The sequence below is a fragment of the Myiozetetes cayanensis genome, unplaced genomic scaffold, assembly GCF_022539395.1.
Source record: "Myiozetetes cayanensis isolate MyiCay16 unplaced genomic scaffold, myiCay2020 scf13, whole genome shotgun sequence".
Classification (NCBI taxonomy): Eukaryota; Metazoa; Chordata; class Aves; order Passeriformes; family Tyrannidae; genus Myiozetetes; species Myiozetetes cayanensis.
Window position 1 is genome coordinate 15452336 of NW_026086937.1, and position 18869 is coordinate 15471204.

An 18869-nucleotide genomic window follows, 5' to 3' on the forward strand; every position below is an offset into this window, starting at 1 on the left:
TAAACTGGAACTAATTTCAGCCAGTACCCCGATTTCTGGGGGGCAAACGTCACCTCACTTGAACTGTCAAATCACTGACCCTATCACGTTATTGCAGTGTAGTATTGGTATGAGAGAAAGAGGAATTAGGAGCACAGCAGATGTGCCCCCACCCAGCTGGCCCCATGGCAGCGTCCCAGGGCTGGGAATGTGGCCGTGGGGGTGAGCAGGAGTGACGCTCTCCTGTTGCAGATCCCTGGGGTGCAGCTCCGCACGCCGGGACCTGCCCGTGCTGCTCCTGCCCCAGCCTGGCGTGGTCTGCAGGAGGCCCTTCGAGGGACAGAGGTGAGGTGTTGCCATTTGCTGAGGAGTGTGTTTGGATACATCGCTCGTGGTGAGCCCCCCCAGCTGATCGATCTTCAACAAGCCCAGGCAGTGCCAGCAAAGGCTGCTGATGGTCCCCACCTGAGACAAGAGCCCATCTGGGGCTCTGCTCAGCCCTGTCTCGCTCTTAGCAGGTGCTCTGTAGAGATGGCTTGAGGTCACACCTCTCCCTTCTGTGCCTTAACATAAAAGAAGGAGCTTGGCCCTAAAAAAAGTACTTTATTAAAGTAGGGGAGGTACTGATTTACAGGCTGTGACCCTCTGCTGGTGCAGTCTGCACCAGGTTATCAGAGCTGGAGGGATCTTTTGACCTGGTCTTGCAGAGCCCCAGGTCTCAGCTGCAGAGTGCAAGCCTGTCCTACCCCAGTCAGCCCGGCACTCATTTCTGTTTTCGCTTTCTTTCCTAACCATCATTTATTTCCTTCTGTGGTAGTTTACAGACAAGAAGCACTGGCCTCCCCCTCCCTCTCCACCTCCTTCCCAGCCATGTGACTGAGCACTCCCAGCATCAAGTGAAACTTTTCAGTCCCCAGGAAAGCTTGATTTTCTCTCCACCCGCTCCCCGGTGAGAAGCAGCATCTCCCCCACCTGCCATGGGGAGGAGTGCACGGCAGCTCGTCTTGCTGACCTTCGGCTGTGGTGAGTAACATCTCCATTTCTATCTGAGAGATCAGACATATTATGCCAGTTCTGTTTCCTGGCAGTCAGGACAGCACCTGACAGACTAAAAACTTTGAACAGTTCTTTTGGTAGCACCAAGGGGGCTTTTAGTGAAGTCTCACTGCTAAGAAATAACCATAACTACAGTGAATTGCAGCTGGTATAGACTTAGTCGGATGTTTTCCTCTGTATTTCTCCTTGCACTCTGTGGCGACATAAACTCTCACTGTGTGAAGGAGTCAGCCTAAAGCAGTGTGAGAAGCAGACTTTCTTGGCCTTGCTTTTCTTAATTAAAAATAATTTCCAGACCAGCAGAACTGACTGAAAGTCTTGAGTGAGACAAGCAGGAAAGAAGAAACTTAGGCAGCATTGCTCTCTCTAGTAATTAATTCATTTGCATTGCAAGATGCAGAAGCAGGATCAGGAAAGCAGGGAGCTTGCAGAGGGCAGGCTGGGGTTTTACTTAATGACAAACCACATCAGAGTCACCGCTGGATCCTCAGTGCTGCTCTGTGGAAATCTGTGGATTTCCAGCCAGATCAAGGACATCTCCCAGTGCTTGAAGTCACCCCTCAACCCCTGCAGCAGTACAAAATTTGCCTTGTGAAGAAGGACAGAGCGTGATTTACTCTGTGTAATGGCCAAGGGGCTTTGAGCTCGCTGTTGGGACACTGCACTTCTGTGGTGGGTTTTGCCATCGGCACTCAGGGATCACACCAGCAACAATTCCCGTCCTCCTCCCAGGGCATGAACAGGGAAACTGCCCAGGGACTCGTCCATGAGCAGCTCCTGCTGTATCTCTCTGTGTTCCCATGCCTGCTACATAGCCAGAGTCTGCTGAAGTAGCCCCAAAAACATACACATGAAAGGAGGGCAAGATAGACGGAGCAGTAACACTAAGAACTCAGTGGTCAGCAACCACTCTTGGGCAGAAAGAACTTGTTTCCTCAGCTCCTTATCCATTTTTGATCTTTCCTTTAATGATTTGTTGGGATGTTTTATTAATGTCCCAAGGCCAAGTCTTTCTGTGCAGACAGGGAATTAGACATAATTAGAGTTTAAGGGATAAAGGTCAGATGGGTGGGAAGCTATGACAGTACTGAAAACTCTCATAAAATCTTGGTGCTTTTCCAATTCCTCAAAGCAAACCAAAGGAGCCAGAGATGGTGAGAGTGTTTTCAGTGATCACAGGAGCTGGGTTAGGTTTTGTGTCCACATGGAATCAGTCAGCTAAACACGAGCATTTCTTCTGGCAGCAGAAAGCAGAACAAACCCACTGGGCAGCTGAACAGCGTGAGTGTGGTTAGATGAAAAGGGGAAAAAAATCCTCAGTAAGAGTTTCTATCACCCACCCTGTTACAAGATGGCAAGCTGAGAAATGTCACAGGCAGATCATGGCACTGAGCACTCCCCTTCCCACCATAATGCCTGAGAGCAGAGCAGTGACATTCCTTATGACTGAAACTTGTCACCAAAGCATGAAAATGGGATCTCCAGGCTCAGACTGGGAACAGTGAATTTCTGAGACCTGCCCTGATCCATTTCTGAGAGTTTTGTTCTGGAGCTTTGCATAGAGGCTGCCTGGACCCAAACACAGCCCTCAGCATCTGTGACATACAACTGATGCTGAAGTAAGATGAGGCATTGCAGCTGCTTCCTCTAGGATGATACACCCCCGGACTCTTGCAGCCCTCAAAATGTTGCTTGTAAGAAGTTTTGAGTTGGCTTTATGGGAGGGAAAAAATGGGAGACTAACAGGGTGGGTGGGGAGGCAGGTGGGGTGCAGAGCTGCCATTTCTCGATGTTCTGCAGCATTTGTTCTGTTCCCATTTTGTGGCAGAGCCATGGGAAGGGCTGTGGTGGGGGGAGCTCTGCAGGTGGCTCCTCTGCCGAGCTGTGCAAGCTCCCCGAGAGGAACGTGGCAGTGCTGAGGGAGCCACAGGGAAGCCTTTCTGGCCTTAGCTGGAGGGCAGGTCAAGGACCCCTCCCACAGCAGAGCTACTGAACTACCTCCAACAGCCACCAGAAAAGAGCCAAGACCACGAGGTGCACACAGAGAGCAATCCTTACCCATCCCTGGGAGCTCCTGTGGCCAAATGCCTTTTGAGAAGACATTTCAAGCCAAGGGTTTAGCAGCATGGCCTGCACTGACAGGAGCTCCAAAATGCTTGGGAGAGCCCAGAGGAGTGGTCTGGTACATCACCCAGTGAGCAAGAGCCATGGGCCACCCCAAAGACATTTCTGGCTTTACCCCTCAGTGACCCTGTCAGACAGAATAATGAAAAATTGTTTGGTTGAAATTACCTTTTGGGGATACCAAAGTTTCATTTAAAAGCTATGGGTGGTATTGCAATGTCAGTTAAATAATATTTCTCTCCACATCTGTAAAGTGTTATCTGGTCAGTAATCAAAACCAGTCTGTGAACTAACAACTAATAAGTACTGACTTTATTTTAGACTTGTGTAAATTTAAATATGGGTTGTTTCACAGTCTTATGGGGAAGAAAGAATGAAAATTGCAACTTCTTCTTTCTTGTTTTTATCATGCTGATACACTCAGATGCAACTACCCATTGCTGGTTTATGGCAACTGCTCTGACTTTCCACTGGCACACAGAGGAAATCAGTTATCTGCTTTTCAGCTCTATGGTAAAGCCTAGAGGAAAGTGAGAAAATGAACTAAAGTATCATATTAAGTATGCATTTTTATGTTCATTTTGATAAAAATCACAATATTTTTGAGGCTTTTCAACTGTCTTAAATTGCGCTTCTTTGATGGTTACAGCTACACTTGCAGTCAAGTGTATCCTGTACAGCACAAATTTTAGGAGTATGAGTACATGCACTTCTGCTCTTCTCAGCCAAAGTCATTTTTAAGGGAAAATTGTGGTGTGGGTTAAGATCTGTACATTTGCTCTTGTTCCTTTGACTTTGGTCTTGAATTTGATTCAAAACCCAATAGGGGTTTTCTTTTAGCTTTCTTTTAGCTTGACCTTGCCTTTCCAGAGCCTTGTTGCATGCTCACAGTCAAAGATTTGAGCAGAAGAGTTGTGACATTCTACAATGTACTTTCCCATTTTTCGTTCACTTCCTTATTTACAGTTAGGAACCACTTTTTTTTTTTTTCCTTCAGCAAGTGACATTTTCTGTAAATGTTATTCAATGGAAGTGTAATTTTAGTGCTGTGACTATTTTCCAGTGTGGTCCAAAATGCCCCTGGGTGCTGTACCCTGAAATTGTTCCTCATTGCTAAAAGCCCATCATGAAGAGGGATGGCATTTCTTTGGGTTCTTCCAGGAGGAGGAGCTTCAGGGTTCAAGCTGACATGGCTACAACAAAACCATGAATAAATATCTGGAATTTCCCTGTGTCCCAGACTGGTGTCCCAGACTATTGCAAATCACTGTAAGACCATTGCTCTGCCCTCACACACACACTTTCCCTTTCCCTGTACTTTGCTGGTAAGTAACCAACAACCCCTTTGCCTGTTACACCTCCCTCATCTTCCTTAGACCTCAATAATTTACTTCCTGCAAGTACTTCCAGCTGTACTACTGCCTGCAGGGAACTCTTGTGCTGCCTGGGGATTATTCCTGGTCTGCTCACACCTCTGGTGTCCTCTGGATTCTTCAGTGTGTGGAGAGCTGGGAGCCAATGTGCTGCCACTGCAAGGGGTGCATTCAGAGCTGTGAAACCTGGGGGAGTGGTGACAAGTTATGGATAGTCTTACAGGGTGTCTGCCTTCACTCTCCTGTCATGACTGGAGCCAAACGAAGAATAAAATCATATCACATCACCCATTTGATAACAAAACAGTGCAGTTTTGTTGTGGGAATCAGCAGAAATGTTAAAGGTTTCTCGACTACTGACTTTACTTTCTTTGCAGCATTTTCCTCCTGCCTTGCTGAAGTGGCCTTGAGGGTTGAACTGTCTCCAGAAACCACGTCCTTCCACCATACGGCTACTTCTGCTCAGCCACTTTCCCTTTATCATTCCTCACCCCATGAAAGCACCACAGTTCACTTTAACAGCACAGTCTCTCTTGAAACAACACCCACAAGCCACAGAACAACAGTGCAGACAACGGAGCAGCACCAGGAAACAATAGCTCCAGACCAGCACACCACAGCCCAGGCAGGAGCTGGAACACCCACCCCCACCACCACACCAGCAGACAACACCAGTGCAGCTGGCCATGCCACAGCCCAGGCCGTGCACAGGGTCACACCCACAGTGAAGAACACAACCACACCCCTTGTGTCCTCCACACATGTGGGCACCGCAGTGACAGCCACCAACACGTCCCTAAAACACACGACAGCAAATACTGCTGCTGCCAACACCTCTACAGCCGCCACCGTGCAGACAGTCAGAGCCACCACACAGTCAGGAAAACAAACAACAGCGACCAGAAACACAACAGCCATAGCCATGACCAACACGACAACCGCCCATCCAGGGACCCAAACAGCCACCCCATCTACCACAGTGACAGTGAGACCCACTCCTGCCCCGCAGCCTTCTTCCATCCCCACCGGCACTTACACCGTCTCCAGCGGGAACAGGACCTGCATCAAAGCAGTCATGGGTTTGCAGCTGATGGGTCAAAATACACAAAAGGTGAGGTGGGAGCTGAGCTTTGTAATGACTGTTTCTTCATTAGCTGGAATTTATTCTTCTTTCCAAGGCATTTTCAGAAGTTAGTTCTATGATTAAGATAAGTGGTTTGCCGCCAGTAAGGCCCTTCATGTGCCCCAGCATCTCGGCTGCTGAATTTTGGCTTGTATGATGATGCCAGGGGGACATACACGTGTTTTCTTATTTCAGTGATGTACATGTGGGAGCAATACTGGAGTGGCAGATCAGCCTGAAACATTACCTGTGTTTCTTAGAATGGAAGACTAATTAAAATCTGAATTGACTTCAGTGAAGGGCTTGACATTGTGAGTTACAATGAAGGCAAGAAATTGCCAGTTCACAGGCTGGGATTCAGAAGTGGGTTGTCTTGATGCTGATGCACTGAGATTTTAGGAACACAGAAACTTCCAGGTCCTGGAAAGCTGGTACCCTCTCCTAGAAGTGATCCACTGGGAATGATTCAGCAAAAGGTGTCATGCAACCTGAAATGGTGATTATGTCCCTCAGACTTGTGGTTTTGTAGCCTTCCATTGATACAATACTTGGGGTTACATCCTCAGGTTCTCGAGTTCATACACCTTGAGCCATCCCCATTACAAATCCAAATAATCTTGTTTGGAGTCTGGATATTTCTAACATGGGATGAGTATCTAAGGTTGGTAAAAGTAATTTTCATCCCTCATCCTGGCAGAAGCCAGGTAGGGAGCATGATTGCCAACCTCAGCAGACCACAGTGAGATGCTTCTAACATAAAGTGTGTTTGAGATGAGACTGAGAGAGCAAAGCTCCCTTCAGGGCTGCAGAGCTCTCCTTTCAGACTGCAGTATAGGTTGTTAGATGCTAAAGATGATGTGCAGGACCTAATGAGGAGGGTGGGGTGGTATGTGGAGCCAAACTAACCCTTGCCTGCTCCTCTCTTGATCTTTGCCTTCAGGCACAAGTTTCCACTGCTCCCTCCTTATAAATTACCACTTGTACTCATCTGACACTGCTCTGAATCGTATCAGTCCACTGAATGAACAGAAACCAAATATTTTCATATTTTCACAGCTCAGTGATGTGTCAGATGCTGGTTTATGAGTGGGGAATGACCCTGGCAGGCAGCAATTCGGCTGCCACCACCACTGGCCTGTTCATTTGGCCACAGAGAGCCTGTCTGGGGGGGAAAAAGCAAAGCAGACATAAATCTCTGTGTGTTCTTACAATGTTCCCCATCTCTTCATCAGCAGCCCTGCAATGTCTCTTCTCTCTACAGGAGCAGATGGAGTCTGTGGTTGTTAACCCCAATGCAACACAGACATCTGGAAGCTGTGGGATGGTGCAGTCTGAGCTGAACTTAACTTTCAGTGGAGGGTTTGTGAACTTCACCTTTGTAAAGGTAATTGTTGCCTTTAGAGAGGAGTGTTTAGGATGGGGGAACTATAACTTAGGCTCCCTTTGATCCATCTCATCTCTCTCCATGCTTGTTTTCTACCTGTACATAAGGCACTGTCCTTCCTAAAGGGGTACATCATAGAACCACAGATTAGTTCATGTTAAAAAAGACCTGGTCCAACATCCTGCTCAAAGCAAGTCTTGTCTGTTTGAACATTCAGCTTGGAAAGGTTCATACCTGCAGTGAAGGGTAAGCCTGGTGCCTTGCCATCCTATGACAGAAAGTTCTAAAGAGCAGTGTTAAAGCTCCCCATCAAGCAACACAAAGTCTACAAATAGCCTCGAGCAAAATCTGTCTTGTTTTTTACATAGGTAAATGCCAGGTCTGCTGTTTGCATTGGAGTGGGACAGAGGGAAAGGGTTTGGGACTGGAGTCCCTGTGCAGGAACAAGGTGTGTGTGCAGGGAGCTCTGACTCACTGTCAAGCTGCTCTTAGTCATTTGCTTCCCAGAAAAGCCAGCTGGGGTTGTTAAATTCGAAGGACAGCCTGTGCAGTTTTAAGTGCCCAGGAGCCACAACACATCCACAGCTGAAGGAGCCTCATTTCATCTAATTTCTGAGGGGAAAATTCCAAACAAGTGAACTGCAACAACAAAATTGTAAATAAGTGTCCTTGAAATGCACCACACCTGGGAGACCTACACGTATGCACAGAAACATGGGCAGGGAGGAAAACAGGGTTGGATCCCATCAAATTCTGATGAGTGTAATGTGCATCAAGGCCATGTCCTGGAGCTCCAGAGCTGCATCTGGCCATCACTGCTGATCCAAGCCTTTCAATTAATCAAGCCAAAGTGTCAATCTTACAGCCTGGCTCCAAACTCAAATTAGAGATAATTAAGAAAAGTACAAATGCTTAGTGATTTTCATAGACAGTCCAAGAGGGAACAGCAAATTATACCACACATGAGCCGTTAATTCTTGAACAGAGACCATATTTCAATTAATAATCATCTTGATTTTAGTTTATGGAAAAAAGTTTTCTAAAAGCTACAGAGGAAAAGCGAGGTAAAAAATGAAGGAGCTGTTTTTAAACAAAGGCTCAGTTCAGACCATGAGTATTTGCTTTAAATGTGTGCTTCCTGCAACAAGGGGAGCATTCTGGTGTTACAAGAATCCTTAGAGAAAGGCTGGGGATTCAAGTACCCATGAAAGCCCCAGCTTGCAGCAGTGCTAAGGAGAGTGATGTAACCTTTAGGAGGTGCTTGACCTGTCTTGCCCTGAAAAAGGTGGGTTTGGCACAGCATTAGACAGTTTGCCCTTCACTTAAAGATAAGCCTCAAGAGCATAGCAGGGCTCGGCTTGGACTGCTTTGAAATTTGGGTTAATAAGAAATCCTGTTGCTGCTGGTTTTTATGTGTTTGGCCCCCACAGCCTCTCTCAGTGCTTTGAACCAGGAGTGCTGCAACAGTGGCACTTCTGGCTGTCCCCATGGCAGAGGACCTGGGTCAGGGATGGCAGAGGAGAGTGGCTGGTTCGGTGCTCACCACTGCCAGGGCCTCCAGGAGAGCTTGAATTAAGGAAGTTGTGTAACCCACCCACAAGAAGTGAAGTAGGAGCAGGTGTTTTCCCCAAGCAAAGTTTTTAATTGTTGCCAAACAGAACATAGTGCTACCTCCCCAAAATGGTCATATTTGACCTATTTATGTCTTGAAGTTGGAATAATACTGAGAACCTCTTCTCTGGTGCATTTCTTTCTTAAATTTTCCTACTCCATCCAACCAGTTTTTAAAGTGGATGTACAGGAGACATTTGTCTGCTGCCAGTTATGCACCAGCTGCACTCACCAGTCCCTGAGTGTTCACAGCTGGAATTAAGCTGGGTAGTAGGGCTGCTATATATAGACTCACATTATATTCCAGCACTGTGACCAGAGAGAAGTTCCCAGGGCTGGCTCTCGCTTTGTCACAGTCCAGGGCAGGACAGTATTCAGGCTGCACCGGTGTCAGGGCACAAGCAGGCAGGACACCTGGCTGGAAATTTTGCTCTGTGTTGTACTAGGTGCTTTCCATGTCAGCAGCCTGCAGGCATATGAAAACAAACCAGCCAGAACCAACACTGTCAGCAGGGTGGAAAGAACAGTTATTTCTCCCCTACCTGTCCAGGTTGCTGTTTTCTGGTTTGTACTGACCCTGGTTGGCAGACAAAATAGGAAATGATTGGTACAAGCATGAGATGAGCTCCTGGCACTCAGCTTGTTGCTGACCTCTCCCAGCTCAAACCAGTGATGGGCACAGAAGTGCTGCTGCTTTGTGCAGTGAGCTCACGGGAGGGGTAAATCTGTGTATAAAATACAAGCGGCTCCAAGATCCCGAGAACTTCTTCAAAGTGTGGGGTGGCTCCCTCAGGCAGTCACACTGTGGGGCAGCACAGCTGAATTCAGTGCAGGATCACTCAGGAGAGCACTGTAGGGGCTCTCCATGGATGTGAATAAGAGTAAAATGGCCTTAGCTCATGCCTGTTAATTTGCAGTGTATATTATTGATTGAACTTCTTCCTACTTTTGGTTATCACAAATATCTCACAAATGTCCAGCTTGAGCAGTTTGTGTAAAATGATATCTGCATGGTCCTGTGTCACTGAACTGAGCAGAATTAGTGATGCAGCTGAGATTTGGAAAAGAAAAATACATCCAGAAGAGTTGGTTCTTGGGTCCTGAAGGTGATGCTTTGAAATGTGTTTCTTTGGGAAACTGTGACCATTTTTCTGTGGTGAACTGTATCTTTTCCCCTGCAAACATGAGTATGTATTATTAATAAAGATATATCTTCTTTTGCAGCAAGCTCCAAGTTACTTTGTCAGTAACATTGAGAGCAGAATACCGTTATCTTCTGAAGGTCAGTGATTTTACACTGTCTTAATTTCATATCAAGCTGTACTGAATGTGGGATGAGCTTTCATATCTTTTAAAACACTGTCTTTTGCAAACAGGTGTTTTATCTAGCTTTCAACATGTCATTCATCTAAACCTTAGGGTATGAAAAGGGAAGAGAAGGGACCAGGCTGCAGTTACATCAGTATTGTTACATTTTCTTTTTTACCTCAATAACTTTCCCTGCCCCACCTCTTTCAGAGCAGAGATTACTTCAAACCTAAATTTAAGATACAAAACAGTCTTCAGAGTTTTTATCTGCAAACACACAAAAATGCTGTGACTCCAGTGCAGGTGTCTTTCCAACCTAATCAGCAAAGTGAATGAATACAGTACCTGGATCACACAAACTAATCAGTTTAATCATATGTTTTAAAACCCTCAGCTACACTTTGTGTCCCCCAGAGTGGTGCTGACAAGAGACATTGCTCTCCCTGGCTGTCACTGCCTCTCTGACAGATACTGCCATTTCACAGTCCATCAGCTGGATTTTTGCAGTGAGCAAGCCCCTAATTTTCCTAATGTAAAAATGACTGAATTAACTGTACCAGCAGACACTGGTGTACTGATTTTGACTGAAGAGGACCAAGAGTATGCACATGATGTGCTGGCAAGATGTGGTTGAGATACACCGAAGCAGAGACGGTGATAGGGAGGATTTTGTCTTAAACTGGCCTTTCTGCTCTCAAAGGAGGATGTACATAAAGGAAATACCCAGGTCACAAAATCTTTCCATGTTGGAGCTTGAGCTGTATTTTTCATAAAGTACTGTGACACTAAAATATCTTTAACAACATATTTAATACATAAAGTAATACAGACTAGTTATGTCAAATTCCCATGCTAGAGATGGTATCTCATTTTTGTCTGGAAATAGCTATGCTGGAGACCTAAGGTAGCTGCCTGCTCCTGAGAGGATTCCAACCCCTTTGCAGACTCAAGTTGTTAAAATATGATTTGGAGAAGTATCTGAAATTTTAGCCACTTTGTCAGACCCAACCTCAACTGAGTCACCCATTGATACTTAAAGCACTCATTTAAACTTGGAAAAATATAAATTATACTTTATGGGGAAAATATCCATGCTTTAGTCACATCAGTGACTGCTCCTCTACCAAAGCAACTGGGGATCCTCCCTTTTATCTCAGAAAGGTGTTGCTTCCAATAGAGCCAGTGTGGATTCTCACTTGCCTCTTTCTGGCCTCCAGGTATGTTTTACTATGCAGCCTTAAATGAGAAGCTGTTTACAACAAAGCTGGGGAACTCCTTTAAGTGTGCCAGCAGGCAAACCTTCACCTTGGAGAAGAACTTCCAGATCCTCTTTGTTCACATGCAGCTGCAGGCGTTTGAGATTGTTGGTAACCAGTTTGGGAAAGGTAAGTAGAAGGATACCTTTCCACCCTTCCAAGATCTACCTGTCAGCACTCAGGTAGCCTGATAGATACAATCTGCTAAATTATACCTATACACATGGGGTGATCCTGCTACAGCACAATCACAGTTTTGTATTTGTTCCCAAATAATGTAACCTGTCCACTGCTGTACTCTCAGCCTTCTCTTCCAACACAGTGCTAATACCTGTGGAGCATGGAAAAATATCTTTCCCTCCTGCATTCAGTACCTTCTGTCTCACCTTCTCATGAAAAATGTTCAACTCTACAGCTAGAATTTTATTCTTCACCCATTTCCTCCCAGAGCAAGCAGAGGTGTGTTCACCACCAGTGCACTGCCCAAACCCCCAGCTTTACAGTTCAGTCTCAGGTCACTGTTCTCAATATAGTCAGATTTTAGCTATTTTTAAAAGCTCCTGATACTCAGGTTGTCTCACAGCTGCAGCAGCAAAACTGCCAGCTAATAAGGGATATTTGTGAATGCAGGATGATACTTTCAGAGCAGCTGTGTCTAGACATGACAAAATGTGCTCCTGAGGAGGATCACGATTGGCACAGCCACAGATTCAGAATTAAATGTGATGCTCATCTCTGCAATTCGTCTTTTCTTGGAGGAGCACCACAAAGAGACAACCAGGTCTCTTAGTAAAAGACCAGAGAGGTGGACTTGGTGGAACCTTGTGGTCTCTTTCAAATTGTACATCTCATTTTTGCGACTTCCTCTCAGGGTGTTTCCATTCAAGAACTCAGGTGAACTCAGGGTTTACCAGCTCTCCAGCCCTTCAGATGCACTAAAAAAACACTCCCTCTTCTGACACTTGTCTCTCTGCATGCTTACAAAATATTGCCCCTGTATTCTTCTTTTTAGTTTAGATCTGTCTTTTGACTCACTTTGGCTGTGTTTGGTCAGTTCTTCTTCTGTTAGGTCACCATTTTCTAAAAGGAATATAATGGGAAATGACACTTGGGGCTGTTTTAATACACTGGCCTTTTAAAAGCCACACTGAGAACCCAATTTATGCTCTCATTTTCATGAAGAATTTTTTTCATGGGATAACAATGCCTGATATCCCATCTGGTCTCCACATTCCCATTCAGATTTGTACAATGAGTGGTTTCAGTTATGGCATTTGGTATGGCCTCAGCTCTAGCAAAGACTGAGCTGAGAAAGATGTTCTCTCTCTGACTCCAACATCAGGCTGATCTCTGCTAACCAATACCATATACAAATTTAAATTAGTTTTGCTCTTAATCAGAGAGCTGAGCAATCAGTTATCACTTCTGAAATAATTCCCCAGTGGCTGTGAAATAGCCATGAAACTGTTACATACCTTGGCTGTGTATGCAGATTTTGATGGACAAAATCCCCAGTGAAAGAATGACTCTAAATACATCACCAGCCACCTCCCTTGGGTATCTCAAGACTCCTAGTTTCACTTCTGCTGGTCTTGATGTGCTTATCTTTAAAAGGGGAAGAAAAAGAAAACATTAATCGTCACTGGTTTCAAGTTCCTTACAATTTTGTACAGACTGCAGCAGTGTTACATCAACAGCTTGGCCTGTCTGAGTCTGCAAAGCTTAAAAGTGCCTTCTGAACTGTATTTCAGTATATCAGAAACAGTTCCTAGAATTCATAGCCCGAGGTTTCATCACATAAAAATGGCTAGTTCAAACATCTCTGGCTTTTACAATACTTAAATGCAAATATTTTTCATCTCATTTAACAGCAGGTTACATTAACCAGACAAAGCTTTTAAAAGGTAACATCTAGTAGAGTATTGATGCCTTTGGCTTTGTGGCATCACCATCTGGATTAGAGGAGAAGAGGATCAGATTTCGGGAAGAGCCATGTGGAGGCTCTGGAGCTGTGACATCATGTCATGCATTCCACATGCTCCCTGGGCAAAATTCCCTCTGTCAGTGTAAAGATTCCCATGGTGGAGAAGCCCAAGCCAAGCTACAATCTGTGCCAGCATAGTCACTGGAATAACAACAGGGGCTTTTGTCTCAGAGTGCTGTCAAAACCTGCCTTGGAATAGTCACAGGGAGTGAGAAGGGCAGAGGGTGTTGGATCCACAAATATTCTGAATTAATTGGGAGAATAATTAGAATTTGATTTTTCTCAGGAAACACTGATTTAATGAGGATCCTGCTGGGCTAGTGACTTGGACTATGGGCTCCCTTCTCTGGCCTGATCCTTTTTACTGGGTAGATTAGATTAGATGCCACATAGGAGCAGTTTTTGACCATGCAGGATGTGTCCTGCTCTTTATTTTTAGACTGGCATTTTGTAGTGTGATGCTCCCCATCTGCTACCAGCAAGAAAGCTCCTGCTGTGTGTGTGTGCTGAGTGGTAAAACAATTCCCACAGACATGAGGGAGCAGAGTCACTCTCTAGTGAAGCGTGGAGCTACTGTGAAAGGGGCAAGGATGGTTTTCTTGAGATAAGGTTTACCACAGATAAAAACGTATTAAGTATAGCTCAGGAAAAAGAAAGAAAAACCAAAAGAAAACAACATTTTGAGAACATCTACCTTGTATTGGCTAACTTTTCTGGAATACAGATGTACTGTCTCGGAGCATGGTGCTCTGCTGTAACACATTCTTTGATTTTTTCCTTTCAGAAGAAGAATGTTTTCCTGATAGAAACAGCAAAGCAGCTCCCGTCGCAGTGGGCCTGAGTATCCTGGGGTTGTTTGTCATTGTGTTTGTCACCTTCCTGATTTCCAGGAGGAAGCCACACAGAGGATACGAACGCATCTGAGGTGCCCTTGTACTTCCAAATGTGTGTAGCAAGCAGAGAAGTCACAGGAGTTTTAGCTTCTGCCTGGCAATCTCACTGCCCTGAAGCCACATTTTTAAGTGAGATGACACCAAGTGCTTAAATCTAATGAATATTTCTGGAAGTAGTTTCTTTAGAGTAGGAAGGAGACAACTCATACCCTCTACTTTAGGCTATTCTTAGCATCTGATTTAGGTGTAGCACAGATGACCAAAATAAGGAGCCTAAATTCTCTGTGTTATCAACAAAAGAGTTAATTCAGACCACCTAAGTCAGATTCCTAGAGATAGCTTAAAGTAGTATTGGTATCCCCAAGAAAATCCAGCAGGTTTGTTAGTGATAAGGTTTAGATTCATTAAAATACATAATTTTGGTGATATGACTTGCAAATGAATAAAGCAGAGGTCCAGAGTAGACACAACTCTGTTTAAACTAGAGCTTGTGGGAACACTGAGGGTGCCAAAATCACAGGATAAGTGTCAGTGTGACTCCATTCACAAGCAAGTTCTCACCAGTCCTACAACAGAGTTACACTTCCTAAATGCTTGTTTTTTTTCCTATTAAGCCCTTTGCAAAGACACAGTGGTAATGTGTGACCCTTACTCTGGAGCTGAATATGTCACAGTCCTGTGAGAGCTCACGAATCACACACGTCCTGTTCAGACATGGACCTGTCACGGTGACCACCACTGAGCCAGTAACTGCCCCTCTACTGAGATGGCAGCACAGGGATCTCTGAATCTGGGAAGATGCCACACTCACTGGAAGTGCCTGGGATTCAGTGAGCACCGTTGTGGCAGACCTGCACAAGGTCCATGAGAAATGGAGATCCACTGACACTGTATGTTCAAGGCTTCTATAAGAACTAAAAGCTTGCACAGTCCTTGGACAAACTCTCTGTCCAAAAGTGAATGTTACCCAGTGTGCTTACAGCTGAGCAGCTGGATTTCCATATGGAAATAATTTGGAGTTGCTTTAAAGCACATTAATTGATACACTCTGCATTCTATTTCCTGCTAAACCAATGATGAAGGCATGAGAGTAGTAATTGCTTTTGAGGTTAAGTCCAGCTCATGTTCTTTGTTGTAACAAGGAAAAAGCTCCTTGTCACAAAAGATTTACAAAGCTAAACATGTACTCAAATGTGCACATACACACACACATGCGTGGTGCACACACCACACAATCTGCTCACTGAAGCCAATGATGTCCAAACAATAAGAAATTATGTACAAAGCCATTTGCAAAAGAGAAAATAACAGTAAACAAGAGCACATTTTCCCCTAAGGAATTAGGGTAATGGCTGAGGAAATAATTAAGTCTCCAAAAATGTTCCCTTTGAATCTGAATGAACCAAAAAATGAGAAAGATAAAGACAATTCTGAAGCACTTCTGCACTTGGAGAAACATCAGAGAGAAGTCAGAACCAGCTGTGAGCACAGGGGCAGCTGAATACATTTATAAGGCATATAAAGAAATGGGATACCAAGCACAAGAAATAGGATACCAAACTTTCCAAGCTTTAATACAGACACAGTGATTAACTGTTTTCAGTTTAAAGCTCAGAATGGTCCGACCCTAAACTGTTCTGCCCAGTGATCAATAAACCTCTCCCACTCAAAGCTAAGTTGTATTTCACATGTTCTTTGGATTGCTGGGTTGCATAATCTGTACAGTGTGTTATTTCTGCTGACATGGAATATTTGCTTGTTCTGTTCTGTTAATATTCAGTCTTTTAAAATCTGATAACAGGATGAGGAGAGAAAACTGTTCCTAATGACTGCTAATTCTCTGTTTATTCTTGTGACACCCTCTGGCATTACCAGAGATTGCAAGATTAACGTTTTTCCCCTCCACTTTTTTTATTTCTACACTGAATCAACCTGGTGGCATTGAACAGTGTTTGATTCAGGTTTACCTGATTTGTTCTTATGCTTTTTATTGCTATTGTTTGCAATTTTTATGAAGTTGCATAGACCTTTCTAGATGAATGATACTCTGGGCTTGCTCTAAATGTCACAGGGGAAGTGCACGTGGTACAAACCGATGAAACATCTGGGTGCTCCCAGGAAATGCTGCCAACATGCAGCAAAATTAATCCAGTGGAGTTAGTGCTTTACAGTAGTAGAAGATCCATTGGAGAATTCCTTACTGCATCAGGAGATTCCAGCCCCAAGTGCAACCTTTCTCCCACCTGTGGCCCAATGTGCATCCCCTCACCTCTTTTCCTGATCACAAAATACAAGCAGCCTGCAGCAGGGATGTGTGTCAGCACACCAGCATAGCAGGGAATGTTGCCTCTTCAAATTTAATGCTGAATTAGAATTAGACAGCCCAGCTGCTCCCTGAGCTGCCAACTGCAGCTTTAAAAGCTGATGCCTGTATTTATTTTCTGCCAGAACTTAAGTAGATGTTTAGCTGGTACTCTTTTATCTAATGGAGTTGCCTTGAGCTCTTCCTCCCATTGGGAAGATTCTATAGGGTTCATGGGCCTTGTTCTTGCCAGACCTGCTCTTTTAAATATCTTGTCTGAGGAAACATCTTGAGCAAAAAGTCCCTGAAAGAGCACAGTACGAAAAGAGCTCTTATGATAAACTCGCTGGACACTAGGTGGGCCATAATAGTCATACTGTGGGCAGAAGGGGACAGTTTCATCTGCTGTGGGAGGGCACAAGGCTGCAGTGGGTCCCAGAGTGACCAGTGCTGGTCTCAGTTTTTCTTCCCCCAGCTGCAGACTCAGATCAGCCCATCCCTGAACAGAAGATGCTGATTAGGAAGGCATGATGCACCAGGGCAGCAAAGTTTAACTTCTGTACACACATGTGCTGCTCAGGAGACAGGAATTAGGGGGTGAGCACATCCCCACATCCCGATAGCTCCTGGTGCTCTGCTGCAGCTCCCACCCCAGACCATCCACCATGGCCTCTTGCACATCCAAGGCAGACACAAGGGCATCCCATCAGCATGATGATGTCACACTTAGCCAAATCTCTAAGGAGTTTATAACAAGGTTTAATTTCTTTCAGTGCTTTTTGTTCTCTGATGGACAAGTCCAGACTAAGGAACAGCTGTTAATTCAGCTGAAAGAGGAAGGGAGATGTAGATCAGCACCTGAAGTGTCTGAAGGTGGTTTGGTTGATCACTTCTGGCTTGCCATAATGTATGGTTGCTAAAAGTAACTTGCTATGAGAAGTAAGATATGCTCTTTATTTTTCTATTATTGGTGTTTCTATAATAAAGGTTGTATTTAGTCATTAGAGTGTGCATTGCTGTGGAATTAATTTATCTTTTGAGTGCTGTTTCACTTGAACTGTTTAAAATACAAGTACAAGCTAACAAACAGGGCTCTGGTCACAAACCACTGACACAGTTATGTTTATATCCTAACCATAACTTTGATGATTATTTCTTCTGTGGCTTGGGCAGCTCCTCTGACATTTCTATAATTGTTTTATCAGCATTATTAAAAAAAAGGCATTGAAAATATTACATGATTTTCTGTTAATCTCCTCACAACTTCTAGAGAACCTGAATTCACTGTTTCTTTATACAACCACATCTCTTCTTTCCTATTGATCCAATAAACAAAGACCATAACTCCGCAGCAAAATGAGATGGATGCTTGTTACTTCATGTTTAAACTGTTTTCAGAGTTAATAATCTTACAGATTATGGTATGAGTCTTTTGAGGAGAATGCATCCTTTCAGCATGCAGTTATGGAAACTGGAGGAAACAAATTGCTTGGAAAATGCCACACATAAACTTGAAAACTCAGCAGCTTCTATTGTGGTAAAAGGAATTTCCCAAAGAAGACAGGCTGGACAAGATCATCCTTAAAGGTCTTTTCCAACCCAAACCAGTCTATGATTCTTTGTGACTTTGCTGATTGTCACATCAATGGGCAGCTTAAAATACTGTAACTGTATGAGGTAAACTTCTCAGTAAAAGGGGGCACTCAAAAATTTTTCAGCTTCATCTTTAAAGATTTTTTTGGAGGAACTTCAAACCAAATCTGTCCAGATCTACATCTGGTGAACAACTGCAGCCAGAGCCTGTTTGGGGTGCAGGTTCCTGTAATGCCTCTAAGGCTGTTGCTGGGGGTTTGTCACATCCTAGAGCTGGGTGGAAGAGGACAATACCTTGTCAGTGGTGAGCAAGGTAAGGCTCCTAAATGGCTGAGGGAGTCTCACATGTTGTGCTCTTCATGGCTAAAGAAGCAAAGGTTGTAGATGGACTGCAGGAAAGCAGAAGATGTGGTAAAGATAGTGGAGAAAACCCCATCTCTCTGCTGCTGCCAGCTGATTGAGGAACTTGGCTGTTGGAGAGGGGCCAGTGAGGGCAGCAAAGGGACCGTAACTTCCCCCAGTGATAAAATATCAGAATTCTGTTTCACTGGTCATTTCTGATGTCAGTGCAAATCCCCCCATGATAGACAACTTATGGCTACAGGCCACAGGTTGAAAACTTCCCAAGCCCCTTGATTTGTCCCTCAGCAGAAAAGCAGGGCTGTCTGGAGAGCAGGGGCAGTTTACTCTGCTCTCTGGCACTTGTCTGGTCTGGTACAATATTAAGTTTGGTGCCAGGCTTACACGTATTTAGTGGGCAAAGTTCCTCTCTTATTCGTGTCAGTTCTAAAAGCTGGCACTGGTGTGTGTGAAGTAGACCCTCAAAGGCTGCTAGATGTCTCAAAATTCTCTTTCTTGACAAAGTTTAATGGCAGATGAAGGA

General features: G+C 44.6%; 3 protein-coding genes across 3 annotated transcripts in view; all 3 read left to right on the plus strand.

Annotated features, from left to right (window-relative positions):
* MCF2L2 (MCF.2 cell line derived transforming sequence-like 2) overlaps positions 1-936 on the plus strand; it is a 161652-nt gene extending 160716 nt beyond the window's left edge. The window contains exon 34 of the mRNA XM_050308640.1: positions 797-936. Coding sequence (XP_050164597.1) covers positions 797-855 — 59 coding nt within the window. The 3' untranslated portion in view covers positions 856-936. The remainder of the gene's footprint in view (positions 1-796) is intronic.
* Positions 854-17397, plus strand: LAMP3 (lysosomal associated membrane protein 3). Its single transcript, XM_050308675.1, has 6 exons — positions 854-1002; positions 4910-5643; positions 6917-7039; positions 9875-9932; positions 11176-11343; positions 13983-17397. The coding sequence occupies exons 1-6, from the start codon at positions 957-959 to the stop codon at positions 14120-14122; spliced, it is 1269 nt and encodes a 422-aa protein (XP_050164632.1). The 5' UTR covers positions 854-956; the 3' UTR covers positions 14123-17397.
* MCCC1 (methylcrotonyl-CoA carboxylase subunit 1) overlaps positions 11248-18869 on the plus strand; it is a 31673-nt gene continuing 24051 nt past the window's right edge. The window contains exon 1 of the mRNA XM_050308663.1: positions 11248-11343. The gene's annotated coding sequence lies outside the window, so the exon portion shown is untranslated. The remainder of the gene's footprint in view (positions 11344-18869) is intronic.